The sequence below is a fragment of the Mus pahari genome, chromosome 11, assembly GCF_900095145.1.
Source record: "Mus pahari chromosome 11, PAHARI_EIJ_v1.1, whole genome shotgun sequence".
Lineage (NCBI taxonomy): Eukaryota > Metazoa > Chordata > Mammalia > Rodentia > Muridae > Mus > Mus pahari.
The window spans coordinates 20,738,180-20,759,346 of record NC_034600.1 but is presented as its reverse complement, the minus strand read 5'-3'; the positions used below and the strand labels follow the sequence as shown (position 1 = coordinate 20,759,346).

At 37.3% G+C, this 21,167-nt stretch overlaps 1 protein-coding gene across 3 annotated transcripts in view; it reads left to right on the top strand.

Moving 5' to 3' along the window:
* Positions 1-21,167, top strand: part of Vcan (versican) — a 92,433-nt gene that overhangs the window by 24,219 nt on the left and 47,047 nt on the right. For 2 of the 3 annotated variants that reach the window (XM_021208360.2, XM_021208358.2), the window contains exons 6-7: positions 10,619-10,912; positions 17,029-19,905. In XM_021208360.2, coding sequence (XP_021064019.1) covers positions 10,619-10,912; positions 17,029-19,905 — 3,171 coding nt within the window. The remainder of the gene's footprint in view (positions 1-10,618; positions 10,913-17,028; positions 19,906-21,167) is intronic. The other variant, XM_029543878.1, reaches the window with a different exon arrangement.

Here is a 21,167-nt window from a genome sequence, read left to right as displayed (position 1 = left end):
TTTTTTTTTTTTTCCTTTAAAAGTCAGGCTGTATAGCCTGGAGTGGTATCAAACTCACAGCCCTTCTGCATTAGCCTCTCCAGTGCTGGTTTTACAGGCATAGGTTTGCTATTCTTAATAGGAGTGGAAAGTTGATGACAGAAAATTACATTTTTTAATTGCTGTACTAATAAAGGTCATTTGAAAGTAAGCTAGGATTCTCATTAAAATATATCTGTTGCTACATTCATAGATCTAAGAATTTCCACCTATATTTCATTGTAGTCAAGGAAGACAAATGTATGAGAGATGGGGGGAGTTAGAATTGGAGATCTTGACACAAATTTTTGTATAAATTGAGTTATTTATCACGACAGATATTACATACCTTGATTTAGAATGTCATATTATACTGACATTATTCTTAAAATTTAACTAATTATATAGATTATAAGTCAGGTTTTTTTCATTTTCTAAAGTGTTTATAGTACAGTTTAGCATATACATATAGTATTTTGCTTTATTAAAGAAAATCTAGTTGAGAAACTATAAAGGACATATATGTCTGCTATGTCAGCATTAGCTTCTGTTATCAGGAATCTTCTAAACCTTATGATGTTTCTTTTGTTACATATGATTTAGGATCAAAATACTATTATTAGAGATTGTGAACTAGGATTTAAAAGAGGAATACAGAAGTTAAGATTGATGAAATAATCATTATTATATGTAATTTCTGATTTCCCATCAACCACATTTGGAAGATGTTAAGATACTCTTAGAATAGAGATGAAATGGCTAAATGATTAAAAAAAACAAACAAACAAAATAGCTAAAAATCAAGACCCCAGAGGACCTGGATTTGTGATGAAGTTACATCCCAATAACCTTACTATAATTTGAACATGCATTTAGTATGTAGCCTACGAGGCATTATCACTTAGCAACAGTAACTTGAATAATACCAACTGCTGTTCCTGTCTGGGAGAATGGTTGAATGGAAGCTCTGGGTTAATGCTGATGCTGACGTACTGAGAAATTGAGCATTGTTGGTTTGGGTATATGTAAAAGCTCTCTGTTCAGATTATGGTTTATATGGAATACATGTTACTCATGTCACTGTGAAGTCTGATAGTCCGTCAGGGACCATCAGCGCTTAGGAAGCACCAAGAAAAGAAAGGCCAAGCTGGCCATGATGATACATTCCTTTAATCTCAGCACTTGGAGGCAGAGGCAGGGAGATCTTTGTGAGTACAACCTGTCTGGTCTAAATCATAAATTCCAGGCCAGGCAAAGGTACATAGTGAGACCCTTAAAAAAATAAGATCAATAGATAAAGTACCTTTAGGGAAATACCGATGTGGAAGGGAAGGTAGGCATGAAGAGGCACTATTGGCTTTGGCACCTGTTTTGAGAGGGACAGTCAGGCTTATTATACTCCAGGAAAAGGCCACTCCCAACAGTAGCTGGATAACTCAAACTGCCCTCTACAGGGTCAGATATGGGAGGACACAGGATGGAGTGAATGCAGAAAAAAAAAATACATTGTATAAAATGTAAAGAACTAATAAAACATTATTTCAAAAGAAGCACCTTCATGAAGATCCATCCTGGTATTTAATTCTTAACAGACCGTGGGCAAATTTTGTATCCTTAAACTGTAAATAGTTATTTCTGTTAGGAAATTTAGAACAAGTAGAGTATTTACTTTTCAAAGATGGTATGGAAATCAAAGGAGAGGATATGTGTAGCATTTACTACATTGTATAGCACACAGTGATTGATAAATCACAGTTTTTGTGTAGCTTATGGGAGTGAGAGGGTCTTCATTCACACCGCAGTCTGAGAAGACAACCATTTTGAACCACTCCTTTGTGTATTAGGTTCTATAGGAGTTGAAGTTTTCCAGCAAGGAAGATTGTTAAGTGTTGAAAAAAGTTTGGAAACTAAAACATTTCATCCCTAGAGATTTCTTAGAAATAGACTTGATCTGAGGGGGTAAGAGTGTAGTGCTCAAGTCAGCTTGAGTCATGGCCCTTTGAGGGACAGGAGTTGCTACTAGAAACAGGGCAACATGGAGACTGGATCATTTTGAAAGTGATTAACTGCATGCTGGGACATTATTGAATGATTAAAAGATACTGCTGTTGCAAATACATAGTTTTATATTATCTCTCCTAATTTGTTTGGAAAATGGTGCTAGCCATTGTCAGTTCAAATCAAAGACAGCATTCAGAAACATTCTGGCCTCTACTGCTCCAGAGTCATGGACACACAGATATACTGACACAGTCCTACCATTTGAAGGTTTAAGTCTCTGTGAAGGTGCTCTGTGATGTCATGTATTTCTCTTCTAGGGCTGGCAGTGTATTAGAAGGTTTGTGTGTTTAGCTGCTGTTATGGCAAAAGATAATACCCAGATGAGATTGGTGTGAGCAAGCTGTGACGAGCATAATGTCAATATTTCAGCTAAAAATATCCCAAAACTTAAAAAAAAACCAATCAATCCATTTTAAATAGAACTAGATTATTTATTTGGGAATGGTAGCAAGTCGTTGTCAGAAAATAGTTGTCTTTTTCAAGTAATTTTATTTTCTCTGAAGATGAACCGGAGTATGACGGTTGAGGTCAGATGACCTTCTTTCCCGGTTGACTTGTCTGATCAGCTTAGAGCTTCGTCCCCTCTAACTGTGGAGACCTGTGTCCTATTTGCTCCTGGCCTGTGTTTTCTATGTAGCTCTGCCTCGACATGAGCTAGGTCACATTCTGGCTCTTAGAGACATTTTTCCCCCGAGATGGTGCTCTGATCATCCAGAGACCCCCATGCCCAGCCCATCTTTCCAACATTCTCTGTTGCTAGTATTCAACAAACATATTTCCAAAATTTCTTGGTTGGCTTTTCTGGCTCACACTGGAATTTCTTGACAGAAAGTTTTGCTTTATTTAGAGTTAGTTTCATATACTTTGTATTTGCTTTTTGATTTCTTTTCTTCAAATACCATGTCCAGTCTTATTTCTGAAAAAATCCTCTAAGCTCTCAGTTGAGGAAAGGCCATAAGTTTCTTTTTTATTTTTATTTTGACAAACATCAAGGGATTGTTGTAGGCATGAACATATAAAAAAAAACTAAGAACTGCATGATAGAAATTATAGATTTTCTTTAAACTTTATCTTTTTTTCTATCTCTTTAAATTGTTGACCATTGCTTCATATATTACTTGAAAGTTTTTTCCCTAGTATTTGAGGTGTCATTCAAACTCTTAATAGGATCATTTGAACTTAAGAAGTTTTAAATTTTAACCTAATCCATTCATCAACCAAATCTAGTTCATCTATTGTTTTTCTTTTGGTGTTAACACTAAGAAAATATTGCCAGATAGCCAGTCATAAAATCTTTCCATTGTGTTTCATTCAGGGAATTTCATAACTCCCCCCTACACCCTAGTTTTTTGAGACACTGTTTCTTTATGTAACAGGCCTGGCTACCTTGAGGCTCACATAGATACACCTGCTGATGCCCATTCCACATGCTGAGAATAAAGGTGTGCTCCACTATGGCCAGAAGAATTTCATGACTTTTAATTTTTTTGCCTTTACTTTGATTGATACATGCATGCTCACACACTCATGTGCATGCATGCACGTGAACACACACACACACACACACACACACACACACACACACATCTCATATAGGTACAAAATCTGTTACCCTAGTAGAATTTCTCACATGGCCTATTGTCCCCCCCCCCCAATGTGTTTTCTACCCTCTTGAAAATAAGTCACCCAGACATATATTTAGTTTTGGACTCTACATTCTAACACATTGATCTATGTGCCCATCCTTATAGCCCTGGTATGTTGTCTTTTTTTTTTTTTTTTTCTGATGTGAGTTTTGAGACAGATTTTCATATAACACAGGGTGGTTACAAAACTGCTATGTAGCCAAGGCTGGTCCTGAACTTCCTATCTTTTTATCTCTACCTCCAAGGTGAGGTTATTATAGACATATGCCTAAATGATTGGCTTACAATGCAATATTGCCTTTCTTGCTATAGCATTGTAGTAAAGTTTGAAGTTGGAACATGTGAGTCCTTCTAGGAGCTAATATGAGTCTTTTGAGTTCCTAAATTAATTTTAGAATCAGCTTGCCAGTTTCTACAAGGGAGTTACAATACAGTAGAGATTTTAGTAAATCTCCAGATCAAGTGGGAATATATTGCCATTATAACAATTGTAAGTCTTATGGTCCATGAACATATAGAATGTTTTTCAGTTTTTTTTAATATTTGACTTTATACAAGAATTCTTTTAGTTTTCAGAGTATAGAATTTACAGTTCTTTTCTTTAACTTATTCTTAATATTGTATTTTTGATGTGAATGTATATATTTTTAAAATTTTCTTTTTCTAATTATCTCCTTAAAATGTACAGAAATCAATTGATTGATTTGATTTCACAATTTTGCAATAAAATCATTGATACAATTTCATGTATCATTCAGCAGAAATCAATTGATTTGAGCATTTCACAATTTTCCAAGCACCTCAGTACAAGTGAGAAATTTGGAAAGTACATATGTACCTTTCTAGTGACTGTACTCCCAAAAGAGAAACATCGGCAGCCTAGTGCTGGCCCTGGAATCTGAGCACTAGGTATGCTGTTCTGACAGCACAGAGCCTTCCTGTCATTGTTTACAAAGACTGACTTTTTTGTAGGTTGTAAGACCCAGTCTTAGGGAACTGACACATGGTGGTAGCATCTATAAATAATGGCCCTTTAAGGAGCTAGAGAGCAGTGTATGTGAGAGGCTGTACTAGACATGTATAGTTAATTGAGTTATGACTCAGAGGATAACGAATATTAATTTTAAACTTAGAATTGTATATATGTGTGTATACATATATTTTAGTCAAAATATGATGAAGAAAGAGTAAAAGGGGAAATCCTTGGAAAAATTTTAGGCTAGTACTTTGAAGCTAATGATTATGTTTAATTGCTGTTAATGCTTTTTGATCTGGCATATTTGGCAACTGGTTTTTGACTCATGTGGAATTTAAATACTCATCTTCTATGGTTAGTTTCAAATTATTCATTTTAGTTATCGATAACCTGCTCACATGTAATTTCACCTAAATAACAAGCATATATATGTATATACACCTATTTGTATATATGGTGTACATGTACACATTACATTACATGCATATATATATGCATGTAATAAACACACACACACACACACACACACACACACACATATATATATATATATATATATATATATATATATATATATATATATATATATCATAGTGAAACTAAAAGCAAGAGTGGATTTTGCTAGTTTTCTGAACTGATATTCATAGTCCATAGTTCAGGACAATGGGCACATGTGAACAAAAGAAACAGCATCGGATGCCACCCACCCTGCAAATTCCCTGGTTCAGGAAAGCCAGAATGCCTCTGCTTTGACCACTGAGAGCCGTAATCAGCTTGAGTATCCCAGGCTTGCTCTGGACTTTGGCTTTTTCACAGTTCTGCTGTGTGTCTCCTGGGAGGAAGCTTTAGTGTTTGGACACCGTGGATCATTTTTCATGCTTTAATGTGTTTCCCCATTGCTGTGTTGCTCCATGTGTCACTTCTCAGGCTGCCAAGAAGTATCTTTTTCATCAGACACTCAGAAGCATGGAGAAAGCAGGCGTGGTCTGCTTTCAAGGGAGGCTTACAGTAGCTACTGGTCAAACTACAGCAATTCTCCTTAATATTTATGATGATGTTAAGTCCTATTACTAAGAAAGTTCTAGTTTGTATATTGTCACCGGATATTAACATATAAACAAAAATGCCTTCAAGTACTTTCATTTCTTCCCTCCCTCCCTCCTCCTCCTCCTCCTCCCCTCCCTCCCTCTTTCCCTCCCTCCCTCCCTCCCTCCCTCCTTCCTTCCTTCCTTCCTTCCTTTCTTCCTTCCCTCCTTTCTTTTTGTTTTTTTTCTTGGGGACAGGGTTCCTTTGTGTAGTCCTGGATGTTCTGGAACTCATTTTGTAGATGAGGCTGACCTTGAACTCACAGACATTTGCCTGTCTCAGCCCCTATCCCTGCCTCCTGAGTTCTAAGATTCAAAGCTTGAACCATCATTGCCTGGTTTTCTAGACTAGTGTTTCTCTACCTTCCTACTGTTGTGACCATTTAATACAGTTCCTCATGTTGTGGTGACCCATAACCGTAAAATTATTTTCATTGCTACTTTATAACCGTAACTTTGGTACAGTTATTAATCATATGGCAATATCTGATATGCAGGATATCTGATATGAGACCCCCATGAAAGGGTTTGATCTTGAATTGGGGCATGATCTACAGTTTGAAAACCACTGTTGTAGACTGTCTCTGGAGAGGTAATCAGTTTACTTAGGAGTAAGCTAAAGCTTGAAGCAATTATCTTGAAAACGTGATAATATGACATAGGATACTATTTATATGTTTTCTATCCAAATAGACCAATTATCTTGCAAGTATAATCCTCTGTTTTGCATTATATTTTATGTGTGCACTAATATGAATGTGTATGTATAAACCTTTAAAAAATCCGCCATCTCTGTTTTGATGAGGCCAGCTGCTAAAATTTTACAGTGGAGTTCTTGTCAAACAATAAGAGATGACTAAAAAACAATAATATAGTTATGTGGTACAGGATTTGTTATATTGTTAGGGTTTGATATGAGTAAGGGTAATGTTTAGGCTAAGATATTATGATGGAGGAAGGCTTACATCATTGATTTTGGAGTAGAGTTAATGTAAATATTTTTTTTTCTTTCCACTTTCTTATTATTCCAAAATAGCAATTACACCACAGAGGGTGAGATACTACATATTATCTTTATGAATGATTTTTTCTATCCTTACCTTAAAATAAGTTCAATTAATCTAGTAAACTATTCCATTTTTATCCAAGTGGCATGATATCCAGTGGTGATTGCTTTCCAATGTGTTTAAGTATTCACAATGTTGGGGTCTGAAGAGAGAGATGGCTTAGTGGTTAAGAACACTTGCTATTCTTTCAGAGGTCCAGATTGCTTCCCAGAACTCACTTTGTCTAGGTCTAGCCCACAACATATTGTAGCTCTAGCTGTAGGGAGTATGATAGCTGCTACTGGAGGTCAAGGGGACAGGCATTCACATGCGTATACACAAAGAGAGACACATATACATACAAATAAATAAAAGTAAAATAAATATAACACATTAGTAAATGAAATGAAACCTTTCCAAGGTTAAAAAGGTCCTTACATATAAATGAGTTTGAAATTAAGCAGTCTTGGGAATCACAGAAGTTCAGCTAATAAAATTGCCTTTTTATGGGTGTTATAGATGTGAAGAGAAGTTGTATCCTCCATATGAGTTATATCATTGATGTAAGGTTTCATTGGATGATACTACTTCCATGAAAAATTTAGTAAGTAACTAAACTTTGTTGGTGAATAAAAACTGCAATCCCCTTTATAACCAATGGCAATAAGGAAATCTTTATTCATTTTAATACCCAGCTATATTTGCCCTTTAAAGCTGGGTGACAGTTCTCCTGGGGCCATTGCTTCTCATTAGCAGTTTGCTCTGGCTTTTGTCTCTGGAATCAGAGTTTTCCTTAATGAGTAAGAATCTTCGCCTTACTCTGGCTGGCAGATCACTCTTCTTAGTCAGAGGGAAGAGTAGTTTTGCTTCAGGACAGAGTGTTTAGCAGTGCCCGAAGCTAAGATGCCCTGAGCCACGTCACCTGGAATACCAAACATGTACATTCTACCTTTGAGGGAGAGATACAGGCATGTCCTCCTCTCTCCACACCCATCCATTTCAGGCCTGAGCCAGATGTGAAGCTAAGGTCAATGAGGCTGCTCAAGCTGACATCTCCCTCCAGTCTTTTCCATGTTGTTTTATGCCAAGTCTATAGATAAATGCAGTGACTGTGCCTGGTGCCAACCCAGTAATTTTACTTAGTGTGTTGCTTGAGGACATGAAAAAAAAAACCCAAAACAAAAACAAAATGCTTTTTTAAGATAAGAACTAGAGATGCCATTTACTGAACATGTGTCACTGAATGCACACTGTGTAACTGGCAGTGACTTTGGTGCTTATAAAACTTATAGGGTAGCTGTTGACATTGCAGGGACAGGGAGAGGGAGGGTGGTTTTTGTTGTTGTTGTTGTTTATTTGTTTGTGTGCATTTGGGGATTTTGAGATTATAGTCTAGTCGTCAGTCACTCCCTTCCTGTTCTGCCCCCAACAATTCTTCATCCCATTCCTCCTCCCCCATATCCAAGAGGATATCCCCACACCCCCACATCCCTCCCCATTCCCTGGGGCCTCAAGTCTCTCAAGGGTTAGGTATGTCTTCACTCATTGAGGCCAGTGTATATGTTGGGACCTTGGATCAGCTAGTATATGCTGCCTTGTTGATGGCTCAGAAATCTCACAGGTACAGGTTTGTTGAGACTGCTGGTTTTCCCATAGAGTTGCCTCCCTCCTCAGCTTCTTCCAGACTTTCCCTAATTCAACCACAAGGGTCCCCGACTTTTGTCCATTGGTTGGATGTAAGTATCAGCATCTGACTCTCTCAGCTTGCTTGTTGGGCCTCTTGAGAGCAGCCATGCTAGGCTCCTGTCTGTAAGCACACCATAGCATCAGTAATAGTGTCAGGCCTTTGAGCCTCCCCTTGGGATGGATTGAAATTTGGGCCAATCACTGGACCTCCTTTTCCTCACTCTCATCTCCACTTTTGTCCCTGCAGTCTTTTAATAAGGAACAATCTGGGTCAGAGGGTTTTTATTTTATTTTTTATTTTTTTTATTATTTTTTTTTACTGTGGGATGGTAACCTCTGCACTTGATGCCCTATCTTTCTACTGGAGATGGATTCTACAAGTTCCCTCTCCCCAGTGTAGGGCATTTCATCTAAGATCCCTCCCTTTGAGTCCTGAGAGTCCCTCACCTCCCAGGTCTCTGGTATGTTCTAGAGGGTCACCCCACCTCTTTCCTACAGAGGTTGTGTATTTCCACTCATTCTGCTGGCCCTCAGGGCTTCACTCCCAATACCTGATCATGTTCCCCTTTTCCCTTGCCCCTCCCCTTATCCTCTCTCACCCAGTTCCCTCCCTCCCTCTGCCCTTCTTAAACCCTTGGTAAAAGTAATTTTCATTCTTTCTGTCTAGCAGTTCTTAGTGGGGATTTGGTTTGTTTTCCCCAGTACAGATTTTGAATTTAAGTAAGGAAAGTTGATATGTGTATTTTGGCCATTTTTTTCCTATGAATGATTTTCTTTTTCTTCATAAAACTATCATATACTTAGACTAATGGTACCATCTGTTTTAAGCAGTTGGCTTGTTCCACCTGGCTTGGGTCTACAGTAGATCAACACTGTAAGAATTCTGTGTTTCTGTTGTCTGATATACCACAGCTTTAGAGATCACCTCTGAAACATGGAACAGGACCCCTGCTTCTGTAATACTGGTCTGATAACTTTTTAGCCTTTTCTCCATTTCATCTGTACTCCTTCCTGTTCCAGTAGTACATATCTAGGTGATCTTTAATGTTTCCTCTGATTTTAGCCATTCATGCTCAATCTGAAAAGCATCATTTAAGTTTGAATGAAATTTATTCTGTCAAATTGTTATTCTAGTTGTCCAAATACAATGCCAGTATAACAAATTTAATTTTCCAGAATTTTGATGTTTTCTTTTAACTAAAATGGACAGTCTTCTCTACTAACTGGATCTGGTGATGAACACAGTAAGGATTCAGAATTTGCTTGTTAATTAATTAGCAGGGCTAACAGTCTCTCGATCTTGGCCAGAACTCCTGCTAACATTCCTGGTGACCTTATGAAACACATAAGGTCTTAGAACACATGTCTTCCTTTTTGGATAGAGCAAGTAGGAGAAACTGAACAGGGAGGGAGTCTCCCTTTAGAGGCCTGGGAACTTAAGCTGTTCAGTGAGAGCTGACATCAACTCTCCAACACTAGGCCTTGTGCTGCCCTGTAACTATGGCCACAATCCTGTCATGGCAGTCCTGAGCCAGGGACACAAGGTAGACTAAGAATCCTTTTATTTCTACTGCTTCTATCCTTTCCCATATCAAATTCCTAGGGACGTTTCTTATCTAGTTGTTCGATCAATGAGATTAATCTGTATGGATTGTAGTAATATGTGGGAAAAGAATGGCCAGAGAACTACTGTTTGATTTTAGAATTCTCTCTTTAGCATGTTGAATAATCACTTGGAAAGATTTGTTTGTTTTAAAATGATTTCTCAAACTTTCTTAGCAAATGAATGCTCCATCAACTTTTTGGAAGGAATATATATATATATATATATATATATATATATATATATATGCATACACGCACACATACTCATTCATATGCATGCATACACAAATACTTATACAGAATTAAACTATTGTGGTATATACTTTTATTATATGGTAATAATAGTTTTCTCAAAATAAACGTGCAGCTATTTGCTCTACTGCATAAGCAGCTACCTCCTTACTATAAAAAGTATCACACGTCCTCCCTCATCATCTATCTAATCTGGGAGAGAATCAGGAGTCGACCTAAGCCTTTTTCTTCCTCTTCTTGCAGGTGATGTGTTCCATATCACTGCTCCCAGTAAGTTCACCTTCGAGGAGGCCGAAGCAGAGTGTACAAACAGGGATGCGAGGCTGGCGACTGTTGGAGAACTTCAGGCAGCTTGGAGAAATGGCTTTGACCAATGCGATTACGGCTGGCTGTCGGATGCCAGTGTGCGGCACCCTGTGACTGTGGCCAGGGCCCAGTGTGGAGGAGGTCTACTTGGGGTGAGAACCCTGTATCGTTTTGAGAACCAGACATGCTTCCCTCTCCCTGATAGCAGATTTGATGCCTACTGCTTTAAACGTAAGTGTTTGATATCTCTTTTAAAAATACAGATTAAAAAGCTGCAGCAAATAAACCCACTGAGGTTCCAATGGATGTCGGGATGGATTCTGTATTCTGTACTAAGTGCATGGAGCACCTACAGTTCAGTGACACAAACAAACTTAATACCAGCATTATGGTTAACACAGTAGGGAGTTTGCAAGTGGGATTTTTTTTTGGGGGGGATGAGAACGTCAGAATGGGGTCTTAACTGCACCTTAGAATTCCAAAAATCACAGAACACACACTGAATTGAAATTACTTATTAATTGAAGCCTTTCAATGCAATTTCACTCTTAATATAACAATATTAAGACAACAGCAGCTGAGTTAAACCTTCGAATCCTGTTTTATTTTTTGATATGATTCTTATTATAAAAAGGAGACAATTTAAGCTTAAGTCATTGCAGGTGAGTATTTGTACTGAAATTAATAATGATTATGTTCAATTCCTAACTAAAAATGCATCATACTATCAAGTAATATGATTCACATATCTCATTTTGTTTCAAGTAATAGAATAGGCACCTTTTGGTGATTAATCTTGCTTTGAATTAAAGTACAATACAGCCTCCTTGCTATATGCCTCATGAATTGGCTATGCTCAGTTATATTTGCCTTGTAAAATTAATTTTAGGTAGTATTCATTATATATATATATACATATTAGGCATTCTTAAATTATTTTAAAATATTAGTCACATACAGTTTTATAGTTGTAGAGTGCTTAACTAATAACTAGTCAATATTTTATTGTAATATTTACTTTAGGGTCTGTAAGATGTTAGCTAACAAATACCTTGATACTTAAATGACAGAGGCTAAGTTGGACATCAAGTATCAGAACAATGAAATATCAATGTAACACATGAAGTCTTTTAAACCAGCTTTTTAATTCCTTGTGTTAGATCAATGGGCAATTAAAATAGCTTGAAAATGTACTAGTTTGTTATTTATTAGTTTCTAAAGTGAAATATGCAGGAACTTTTTTTCAGCAAGAAAAAGACAGATATGAACGTAAGCAGTATGTTGGAAAAGATATTGGACCCATGAGCTAATAGAAGCATGGAAAAGTATATCACAGACTTCCGTCTCCCTGCTAGGCTGCCTCTGCCTAAATCTCCACTTTACACTTGGTTTTCTGAGGGTTATAGCCATATGTTGTGTATTAACTTAATTCAAGCTGGCCTGATCATAAAAAGGCCTAGAGAAAGGTTTCTTCTCAGGCCTAGAAACAGCAAAGTCTTCCATAGTTGTTTTCAGAAAGACAATAATAATAATGAAAAACCTTATTCTAAATATAGTTGTATATACATGTACAAACATATGGCATGTATATTCATTTATTCCAAATTCTCTCATTAGTGATATTCAAGTAAATTGGTTCACAGAATGACTTTTACATTAAGTTACTAATTTGATGAAGGAACAGGCTTGGGTTGGTGGTGAGGAGATGGGATAGAAAAAGTTAAAGTAAGGGTGAGTAGAGTGGTTAGCCTATCTTACTTCATAAAATTTTCCTGTGCTGTATAAAATTAACAACAGAAAAAAATTAAATAACATATGGAAACCCAAGGCTTTCTGTAGCCATAGAAAATATTATTAAAGAGTTGATCCTGGCAGGCTTTAGGTTGTCTATGTAAATGAGTTCATATGGGTACATAACATAGCAAGGTCCTTAGGTTTAAATAGATTGACCACATTAAATTTAACTTATACAAGTGGTTTATGTTTATTCTTTTTATAGTCATTTAAATGTATAGTCTTTTGGAGTAAAATACATCCTGTGCCCGTGTAACCTGAAGTCAAGATTCTAGTTCATTTCATCCCTCCTTACGACTATAATTCCCGGTTCATTCAGCACATAAGAAGTTAAGAATGTGGCAGAGCCAACAGCTTCCTTTACTTTCTATTGCATTTTGCAATGGGTCTTTTAATATGTGAATCCATAAAGACTTAAAATGATTTCCAAATGGTTTGACTGATGTCCAGCTTTTCCACATAGTCCAGTGGTGACTAAGCATGGCCTCATCTGCAGTTCCCAAAGTGATGTCAGTGATGTGCAGTTATCTTGATAAATTGAAAAGCAAGAGATGAATGCATGCTGTAAATCATTTAACTTTGTTAAACATAGAAAGTGTATATTTAGGCCACACAGTGAATAAACATTCCAAATCTTATCTTGTTCTAATGACCTCTTCCTTTTAAAGGTAGTTCATAGTACATTTACAATATCAGCTAATGTGCACAGATAGGAATTGCCTGGTCAAATAAATTTCAGAATGAGGCAACTAAATGCATCTTAAAAATAACCTCAGTGACCATGGTCCTGTGATGAAACTTCCTACTTTCTCATTTTTTTGAGGGGGGGGGGCTGTTCCTCAGGAATAAAAACATTCCATAAAAGATTGCAGTTCATATCTTTAAAAGTCCATGTGATATGATGCCAGGGCCAGGAAGTGGGAGTTGGTGGTTGTAAAGCAGGGAGGGGGGTCGTATAGGGGACTTTGGGGGGATAGCATTTGAAATGTAAATGAAGGAAATATCTAATAAAAAAATAAAAATAAAAGTCCATGTGAAATAGCTTCAGATTTAAGTGAATCAAAAATAATTGAAGACTTCAGAAAGTTTCATAATGCGTGTCATTAAGGATCTCCAGGAGAGGCCTAAATTCATTTAGCCCTTGTTCCTAGCTTCTTTTTCATCAAAGTTTGAACATTAGAATCTTAACATTTTTGATTATTTTCCAAATTTGCTTATCAAAGAACAACATCTTTACTGAACACAGATTTTGGTTGTCTCTGCATCTTCTCCAACTACAACAATTCCAGTGATGACAACGTATGTGTCTAAACTTCTAGTTACTGTTTGATCTGGTTTTCCAATCCTCGTTTCTCCATCCTTCATCCTCTGATTATATTTGGAACTAGAGTCTAGAGCAGCCTTAGTTGGCTCCCAGCACTTCATGTACTTTAGTATGTATTTTTCATGTTTATAATTAGTTTAATCTTCAAATCTCTGATCACCTCATTACCCTTTTTTGTGCCCTGAACAATTATGAGCCATTAGCCACAAACTGTAATGTTTCCTTACTTTGTATTTTAAAATGTTTCCTATTTACTGAATTGGACTTAATTACCATCCACTCTCTCATCAAACCTTAAAATGACAGTTCTAATTCTAACCCCATTGTACTGATAGAAACAGGTTCCTCAGATGTGACCCTCAGGTATCCAAAATGTAGACAGAACAGTAGAAGAGTTAAATCAGTCATCAGGCTGCTAATACAGGTTTTATATTTTGTTAGGAAAATCTGCCTCACGTCTCACAACAGAAGCACAGCAAGGATAGCCCATAGGATGGATGTAAACCACTATAAGCATGTTGATGCAAAACATCTGTATGGCAGACAGCTGCAAAGATTGGGAGTGAGTCTTTGTGGGAAAGGAAGCATGCTGATTTTTGTTGGCTTCCTCAATAATAGCATTGAGAAAAAAATTTCCAAAAGCTGAGTGTCCAATATGACTAAAACTAAGGGAGGGAGCTTTTATAATGTCAGAGAGTTGTATTCTCCTCCTTATACTAATCGTCAGTAGAATAATGCCATGGTATTTATTCATTCTTAGGACATTTCTTTGTAGACGGTGTTTAAAAAAAAAAAAAAAAGTCACTTCCTTTTTCAGAATGGCTCAAACAAATGGCACACATTATCAGATACACTGAGTTTTGATGGAAATCAGCCGCTAGGTTGACAAAAAAGCCACAAAAGGAAGTCTGAGGTTTTCCATTCCAAGTCATAGAATTAATTAACTTAATTGTAAACAGACTTTCTTAAACAGAGCTCTAAAATTATTAAACCCTTCTTTTCCCCCTGAAAATAAAGTCACATAAACCCTGGCTTTGTAAGGCATTTCTCCCTGAGACTTGCTGCTATCAGCTTACCATGCAACAGGCTAGAGGAGAGCAGCAGAAAGTCAGGGTCATAATTGACAATGACATGTGCTTACTTAATTTTTAAAAAATATGAGTCATTTTTTAAAACACTGTAAAAATATTTTCATGGAATTATATAGAGTTGTTGGGTTGAGCAGGAGGGCCTGATCCGCAGGCTGTCACTTCACTCCAATGCAATGTCATCTTCTTCTGCGTTAATTTCATCAGCCATGAAAAATGCTCAAAGGGGAAAAAGTAAAATTACAATTCCGTTGTTATTAACAATAATATGATTATATTTTCTCTTATATAAAGGTGACTAAGTGTTTTTATTATGTTTCCATGGAAACTTTCTCCATACATATTTTTTACTGTTTCCTTAAAGAATGTAGTTATAAGACAAACATGAAATCTGGCAGTTAAGTGAGGTAACAGTGATGGAATTTCATAGGATAGAGAATTGAATTAAAGAAAAATAGTCAGACACATTTCAGGTCTTTAAGTTGTTCATGTCAATCAAACTTGACCAAGTTTGTTCCAGGAAATAAGTGCAGAAACAGATTGGATTTTTGGTTTTTGTTTTGTTTCATTTTGTTTAGGGATTTTGGTTTTTTTGAAAGAGAAGAAAAAAATTATTTAACACACTTTTCAAGGTCACGGTAGTCTTTTTGAAAAATTTCTTTTTTAGTATAAAGTAATAAGTAGTGAGGTGATGGATTTGTAAAGAAGTAGTGTTATAGTAATAACACAAGCGTAAATGGACACACAGTTTCACTAGACAATGGATGATTTTGAACTTTTAATTTTTTTAGAATATCAATACCTAATAATAAATTTTAGCCACTCCTCCACACAAATTGGAACTTATTATGCACTATTCTGATTTAGAATAAAATCACATCATTATATCATAAAGTTTTGACAGAAAAGATGAAGCCAACAGGCACCCAATTTTGCTTATTAACAATTCTTTTTGGGTAAGATAGAAAGTTTTTAAAAGTCTAGTGATGTAACCATTTCTATTAGAGAGGACCAGCAATACTGAAATACATATACAATTACACATATACAATGTAGTAAGATGGTAGCAGTTTGTTTTCTCAGAACCTTTCCTTGTATAGTCACTAGAAACTGATTTTTGGTTTTTAGAAGGTACTAATTCTTTTAGGAAATACAATCTTTATATGCTAAACTGCCACATTTGCTCTGTGTGGAGAGGGTCATTTGCCTATAACATTGTCACTTTCCTATACAACTTAAATTTCCTTAAACTAGCCAAACTGTATAAATGTGGAGTCACTGTCATGTAACATTTCACAATGACAATGCTACTTTCACTCTCTGGTGATCAAGGCTCATAGTTATAGACTGAAAACCTATCATGTAGTTGCTTTACTTCCTATGCACTTGTGTTTCATGCTAAAGACTGAAACAAAGACCTGGAATAAGTCAAACACAGTGTGTAGATACTCAGCAAACTGTAGAACTTCCTCGAATGCCAACCAGCCTCTGCCAGACATGTCATGTAATCTGGTGGCACCAAGTCTACAGAGTTGAAAGAAAGATGAAGACAAATGTCCGACACCTGGAAACAAATGAAGAATGGGTATTACAAGTTTAATATCCTGTATGTGAAAGTCTACCCATTACGGACAGTGTCATGATTTGTGTATAACTTGTTTCCATTTTATGTGGCTTTTTGTTGTTTTGCAGTCTGAAACACTCTCTCTCCCCTGAGACACTATGCAGCTTGAAGAGAAGGCAATATTTGAAGAAACTAGGAGCAGGGGCTCTTAGCCTCCAGATAACAAGTCAAGTTCTCCTTCTCACTACTGTAGCGCATTACAGAGAACCATCTATGAAAATTCAGCATTAATAACTTTTTGGTATTTGCTTATCTTAAATCACATAATGTTCATTTTTTGGTGAAAGCAATTATTTACACAATCAAATATAACACTTAACAATACAAAACAACTTACAAGTTTATGACATGATCAATTATCCTCCTTTTTGTTAATTCGAGTTTAGGTTTTAGGCTTCTTCATATCACAGATCACTTGGGTCCAATTAAAAATACAGGGCCACACTTAAGCACTCACCGGTCATGCAACCCCTTATAAATAACTTGTCTAATTAACTCTTTGAAATTATCTTTCTAGCTAAACAGAATATATCAGAGGCAACTACCATCGAAATGAATATCCTCGCAGAAACTTCATCACCCAGTTTATCTAAAGAACCACACATGGTACCTGACAGAGCTACACCAGTCATTCCATTAGCCACCGAATTACCTATTTTTACCACACACTTCCCTCCTGCAGGAAATATAGTCAATTCTGAACAGAAATCTGTAGTCTATTTTCAGGCTACCACAGACAGATTAGCCACTGAATCACCCACAACTGCTGGGAATACCATCAACTCTTGGGATGTGGATGACTACTTGGCTTCTGGGTCAGGGCCACTTGGAATGCCAGACATATCTGAAATTAAGGAGGAAGGACTCCAAAGTACAACTGTCATCTCCCAACATGCTACTGGCTCACAGGATGGAGTTATAGAGGATATGCAAACACATGAATCCGTTACAAAGATTGAACAAATAGAAGTGGGCCCCTTAGTAACATCCATGGAAATCACAAATCACATTTCTCTCAAAGAATTTCCAGAAATCAAAACACCATTTGAATCCACAGAAGTGACCCTGGAACATACGACTGAAATGCCAACAGTGAGCACCAGTCCTGAATTGGCAACCACAAGTCACTATGGATTCACCTTGAGAGAAGATGATGGAGAAGACAGAACACTGACAGTTAGATCTGATCAGAGAACCCGGGCCTTTAGCCAAATCCCCGAAGTCATCACGGTATCAAAAACATCAGAAGACACTACCTACTCGCAGCTAGGGGACTTAGAGTCCATTTCAACATCAACAATAACCATGCTTGGCACAGATAGATCACTGATAGATAAAGAGAAAGAACCCAAAACTAATAGTAAGATGACTGAAGATGAGTTTGGTCAATCACAGCATACAACCACCTTCCCATCACAGCATCTTACAGAAGGAGAATTACTTCCATATTCTGGTGACACAACATCAGTAGAGAGAATATCCACAGTTATTTATCCATCATTACAAACAGATGTGACACAAGGAAGAGAGAGAACAGAAACACCAAGACCAGAGTTGAAAAAAGATCCTTACACAGTTGATGAAATACTAGAAAAGGTCACCAAAGATCCATTTATAGGTAAAACAGAAGAAGTCTTCTCTGGAATGCCTCTCTCTACATCTTCCTCAGAGTCTTCAGTGGAAAGGACAGAGTCTGTTTCCCCAGAATTGACAATTGAGAAGTTAGCTGTGAAGCCAACAGAAGCAAGAGATGTGGAAGAAATGACAATCCTGACTAGATTAGAAACAGATGTTACAAAGTCTGACAAAGATGTTACAAGAGTTCATTTGACCCACAGTACTTTAAATGTGGAAGTGGTCACAGTATCAAAATGGCCAGGGGATGAAGATAATTCAACTTCAAAGCCTTTACCCTCAACAGAACATACAGGCTTTACAAAATTGCCTCCTGTCTCACTTAGTACTATAGGAATAAGTGGAGAAGATAAAGAAATCCCAAGTTTCACAGATGGAGGAGATGAATACACCCTTTTCCCAGATGGTACTCTAAAACCATTAGAAAAGGTTTCTGAAGAAGATTTAGCATCTGGAGAATTGACAGTCACCTTTCGTACATCTACATCAATTGGCAGCACAGAAAAGTCAGCTTCCGGAGAGCCTACAACTGGAGGTAGGTTTCTGCCCACCACAAGCACAGAAGACCAGGTCATCAATGCAACTGTGGAAGGAAGTGCTTTGGGTGAAGATACAGAAGCCTCCAAGCCATTACTTACTGGCCCCCCGTTTGTCCACACCTCTGATGTGGAAGAATTGGCATTTGTTAATTATAGTAGCACTCAGGAGCCCACTACTTATGTAGACATATCCCATACTAGTCCTCTTTCTATAATTCCCAAGACAGAATGGCGTGTATTGGAAACTTCTGTTCCACTAGAAGATGAGGTTCTAGGCAAATCTGATCAAGGTATCCTTGAACAGACTCATCTAGAAGTAACCATGTCTCCTGAAGCTTTGAGAACAACAGGAGTTTCACAGGGAGAAACCCAGGAAGAATCACAACCCCCAGGGAGCCCATTTCCTACTTTCAATTCTACTGCAGTTATGGCCAAGGAGACAACAGCATTTGAAGAGGGGGAGGGATCAACATATACTCTCTCTGAAGACAGATTGATGACAAGTTCTGAAAGAGTCCCAGGTTTAGAAGCAACTCCAGTTGGTACATCTTATCCACCTGGTGCAATAACAGACCAAGAAGTGGAAATGGATACAATGGTAACACTGATGTCAACCATTAGGCCAACAATGGTTTCAAGTACAGAGCCAAAAGTAATTTATGAAGCAGAAGGTAGTAGTCCAACAGAATTTGCATCAACTTTGAGGCCCTTCCAGACTTATGTCACACAGCTTATGGAAGAAACTACCGAGGAAGGAAAAAAGGCACCCTTAGATTATACAGATTTAGGCTCAGGGTTATTTGAACCCAGAGCCACCGAGCTCCCAAAACTTCCAACAGCTCCAAGTGATATCAGTGACTTTACTGCCATCAACAGCCTTCACATAACGCCGTCCTCGAGGCCATCTTCATCATTCACTGAGGAACCACGTGTCTTTGAGAAGGAGCCCAGTGAGAAAACAACAGGTGACATACTTCCTGGAGAATCTGTAACACAGCATCCCGTGACAACTCTCATTGATATTGTAGCCATGAAAACAGAATCTGATATTGATCACATGACCTCAAAACCTCCTGTAACACAGCCAACAAGACCATCAGTTGTGGAAAGAAAAACAACCTTCAAACCTCAAGAGTTGTCTACTTCAACACCTCCAGCAGGGACCAAGTTCCACCCTGACATAAATGTTTATATTATTGAGGTCAGAGAAAACAAGACAGGTAAGTCTTTGCTTTCAAGGCAATCAGCATTTTCTCTTGAGAGTTAAAATGACCATCGTACCAAATGCTGCCATTAGATGATAACAATAACTGGAGTGTCAAAAGTATGTTAGCTTCGTGCATCAGTACAAGAATTGGAAGGATATGTTAAACAGTTTGGAACAGTATTAGGTACAGTTTTATTTGAAAGTTGTAAGAAGCCCTGCTTTGTCATCTAATACAACCACTTCATCATTGTTACATCCCTTCAGAGCGTGTAGAACAAAATGTTTTAATTTCCGTGTCTTCCATACATTACTACTCACGTGTAGCACTAGACAGTGCTAACATTCCATTGGTCTGCAACCATTAACCTTCAGCACTCACAATGTAGACAGTTAGATGATTTTGCATATTCCTAGGGTTGACCGAACTATCTCTAAAGGTTTGTTTTTTTCTCTTCCAGGATTTTGCAGGCTTACACATAAGTTGTGGAATGGGTAATAGGTCTACTTTAATTCAAATTTAACAGTTATAAGATATTAACTTTGAGTGTATGTGTGTGTGTGTGTGTGTGTGTGTTTCAATGTAGCTTTTGTTGTTTAGAACCAAGTACAATCTAGCTAAGCCCCAGGAATTCCTTGGAATCATTAACAACTTTAAAGGCGGATTTGTGGACACAACCTTGTCTTTCTAAAAGGCAAGCCATGATGTTTTTATTGTGATGTCATTGTCTCCTCTAAAAGCTTTTTATTTGCAGTGCCTAATACTTTTAGTTATCATTATCAAACATGTCTTGTTCTTTCTGAAAACCGACAGTGCACCATCATGTTAAACTCAAAACGCTGAGTTGAGAATGGATAGCACATACAGTCTGATGGACTGTTTCACATTTCTTTGTGTCTTTTAAATTTAGAGTTTAAGTCTACTGGTTTTATTAAATCATTTGGTTCAAATTTTAATATAAGAATTAAATGAATTAATGTCCATTTTCCATGGCTTGGTATTGGAACATGCCCTGCTGGGTGTCATTCAGAAGACAGATGGTCTTTCATCAGGGTTATCAGGAGTCCAGCTGTTGAAAAGTACCTGTACCTCCATCTCAATTGGTGTCCAGTGTTGCACACAGAAATTCATGGCTTGTATTTGCTCATTTTCCCCAAAAGTTTCTTCCCCCCCCAAATCATGTAACCCTGCATTCGTCTCCTCACCTCAGCACAGATTTTTAGAGGCTAGGAATAAAACATGATTTTTTTTTTCTTTTGCTATTGCTACAGTATTTT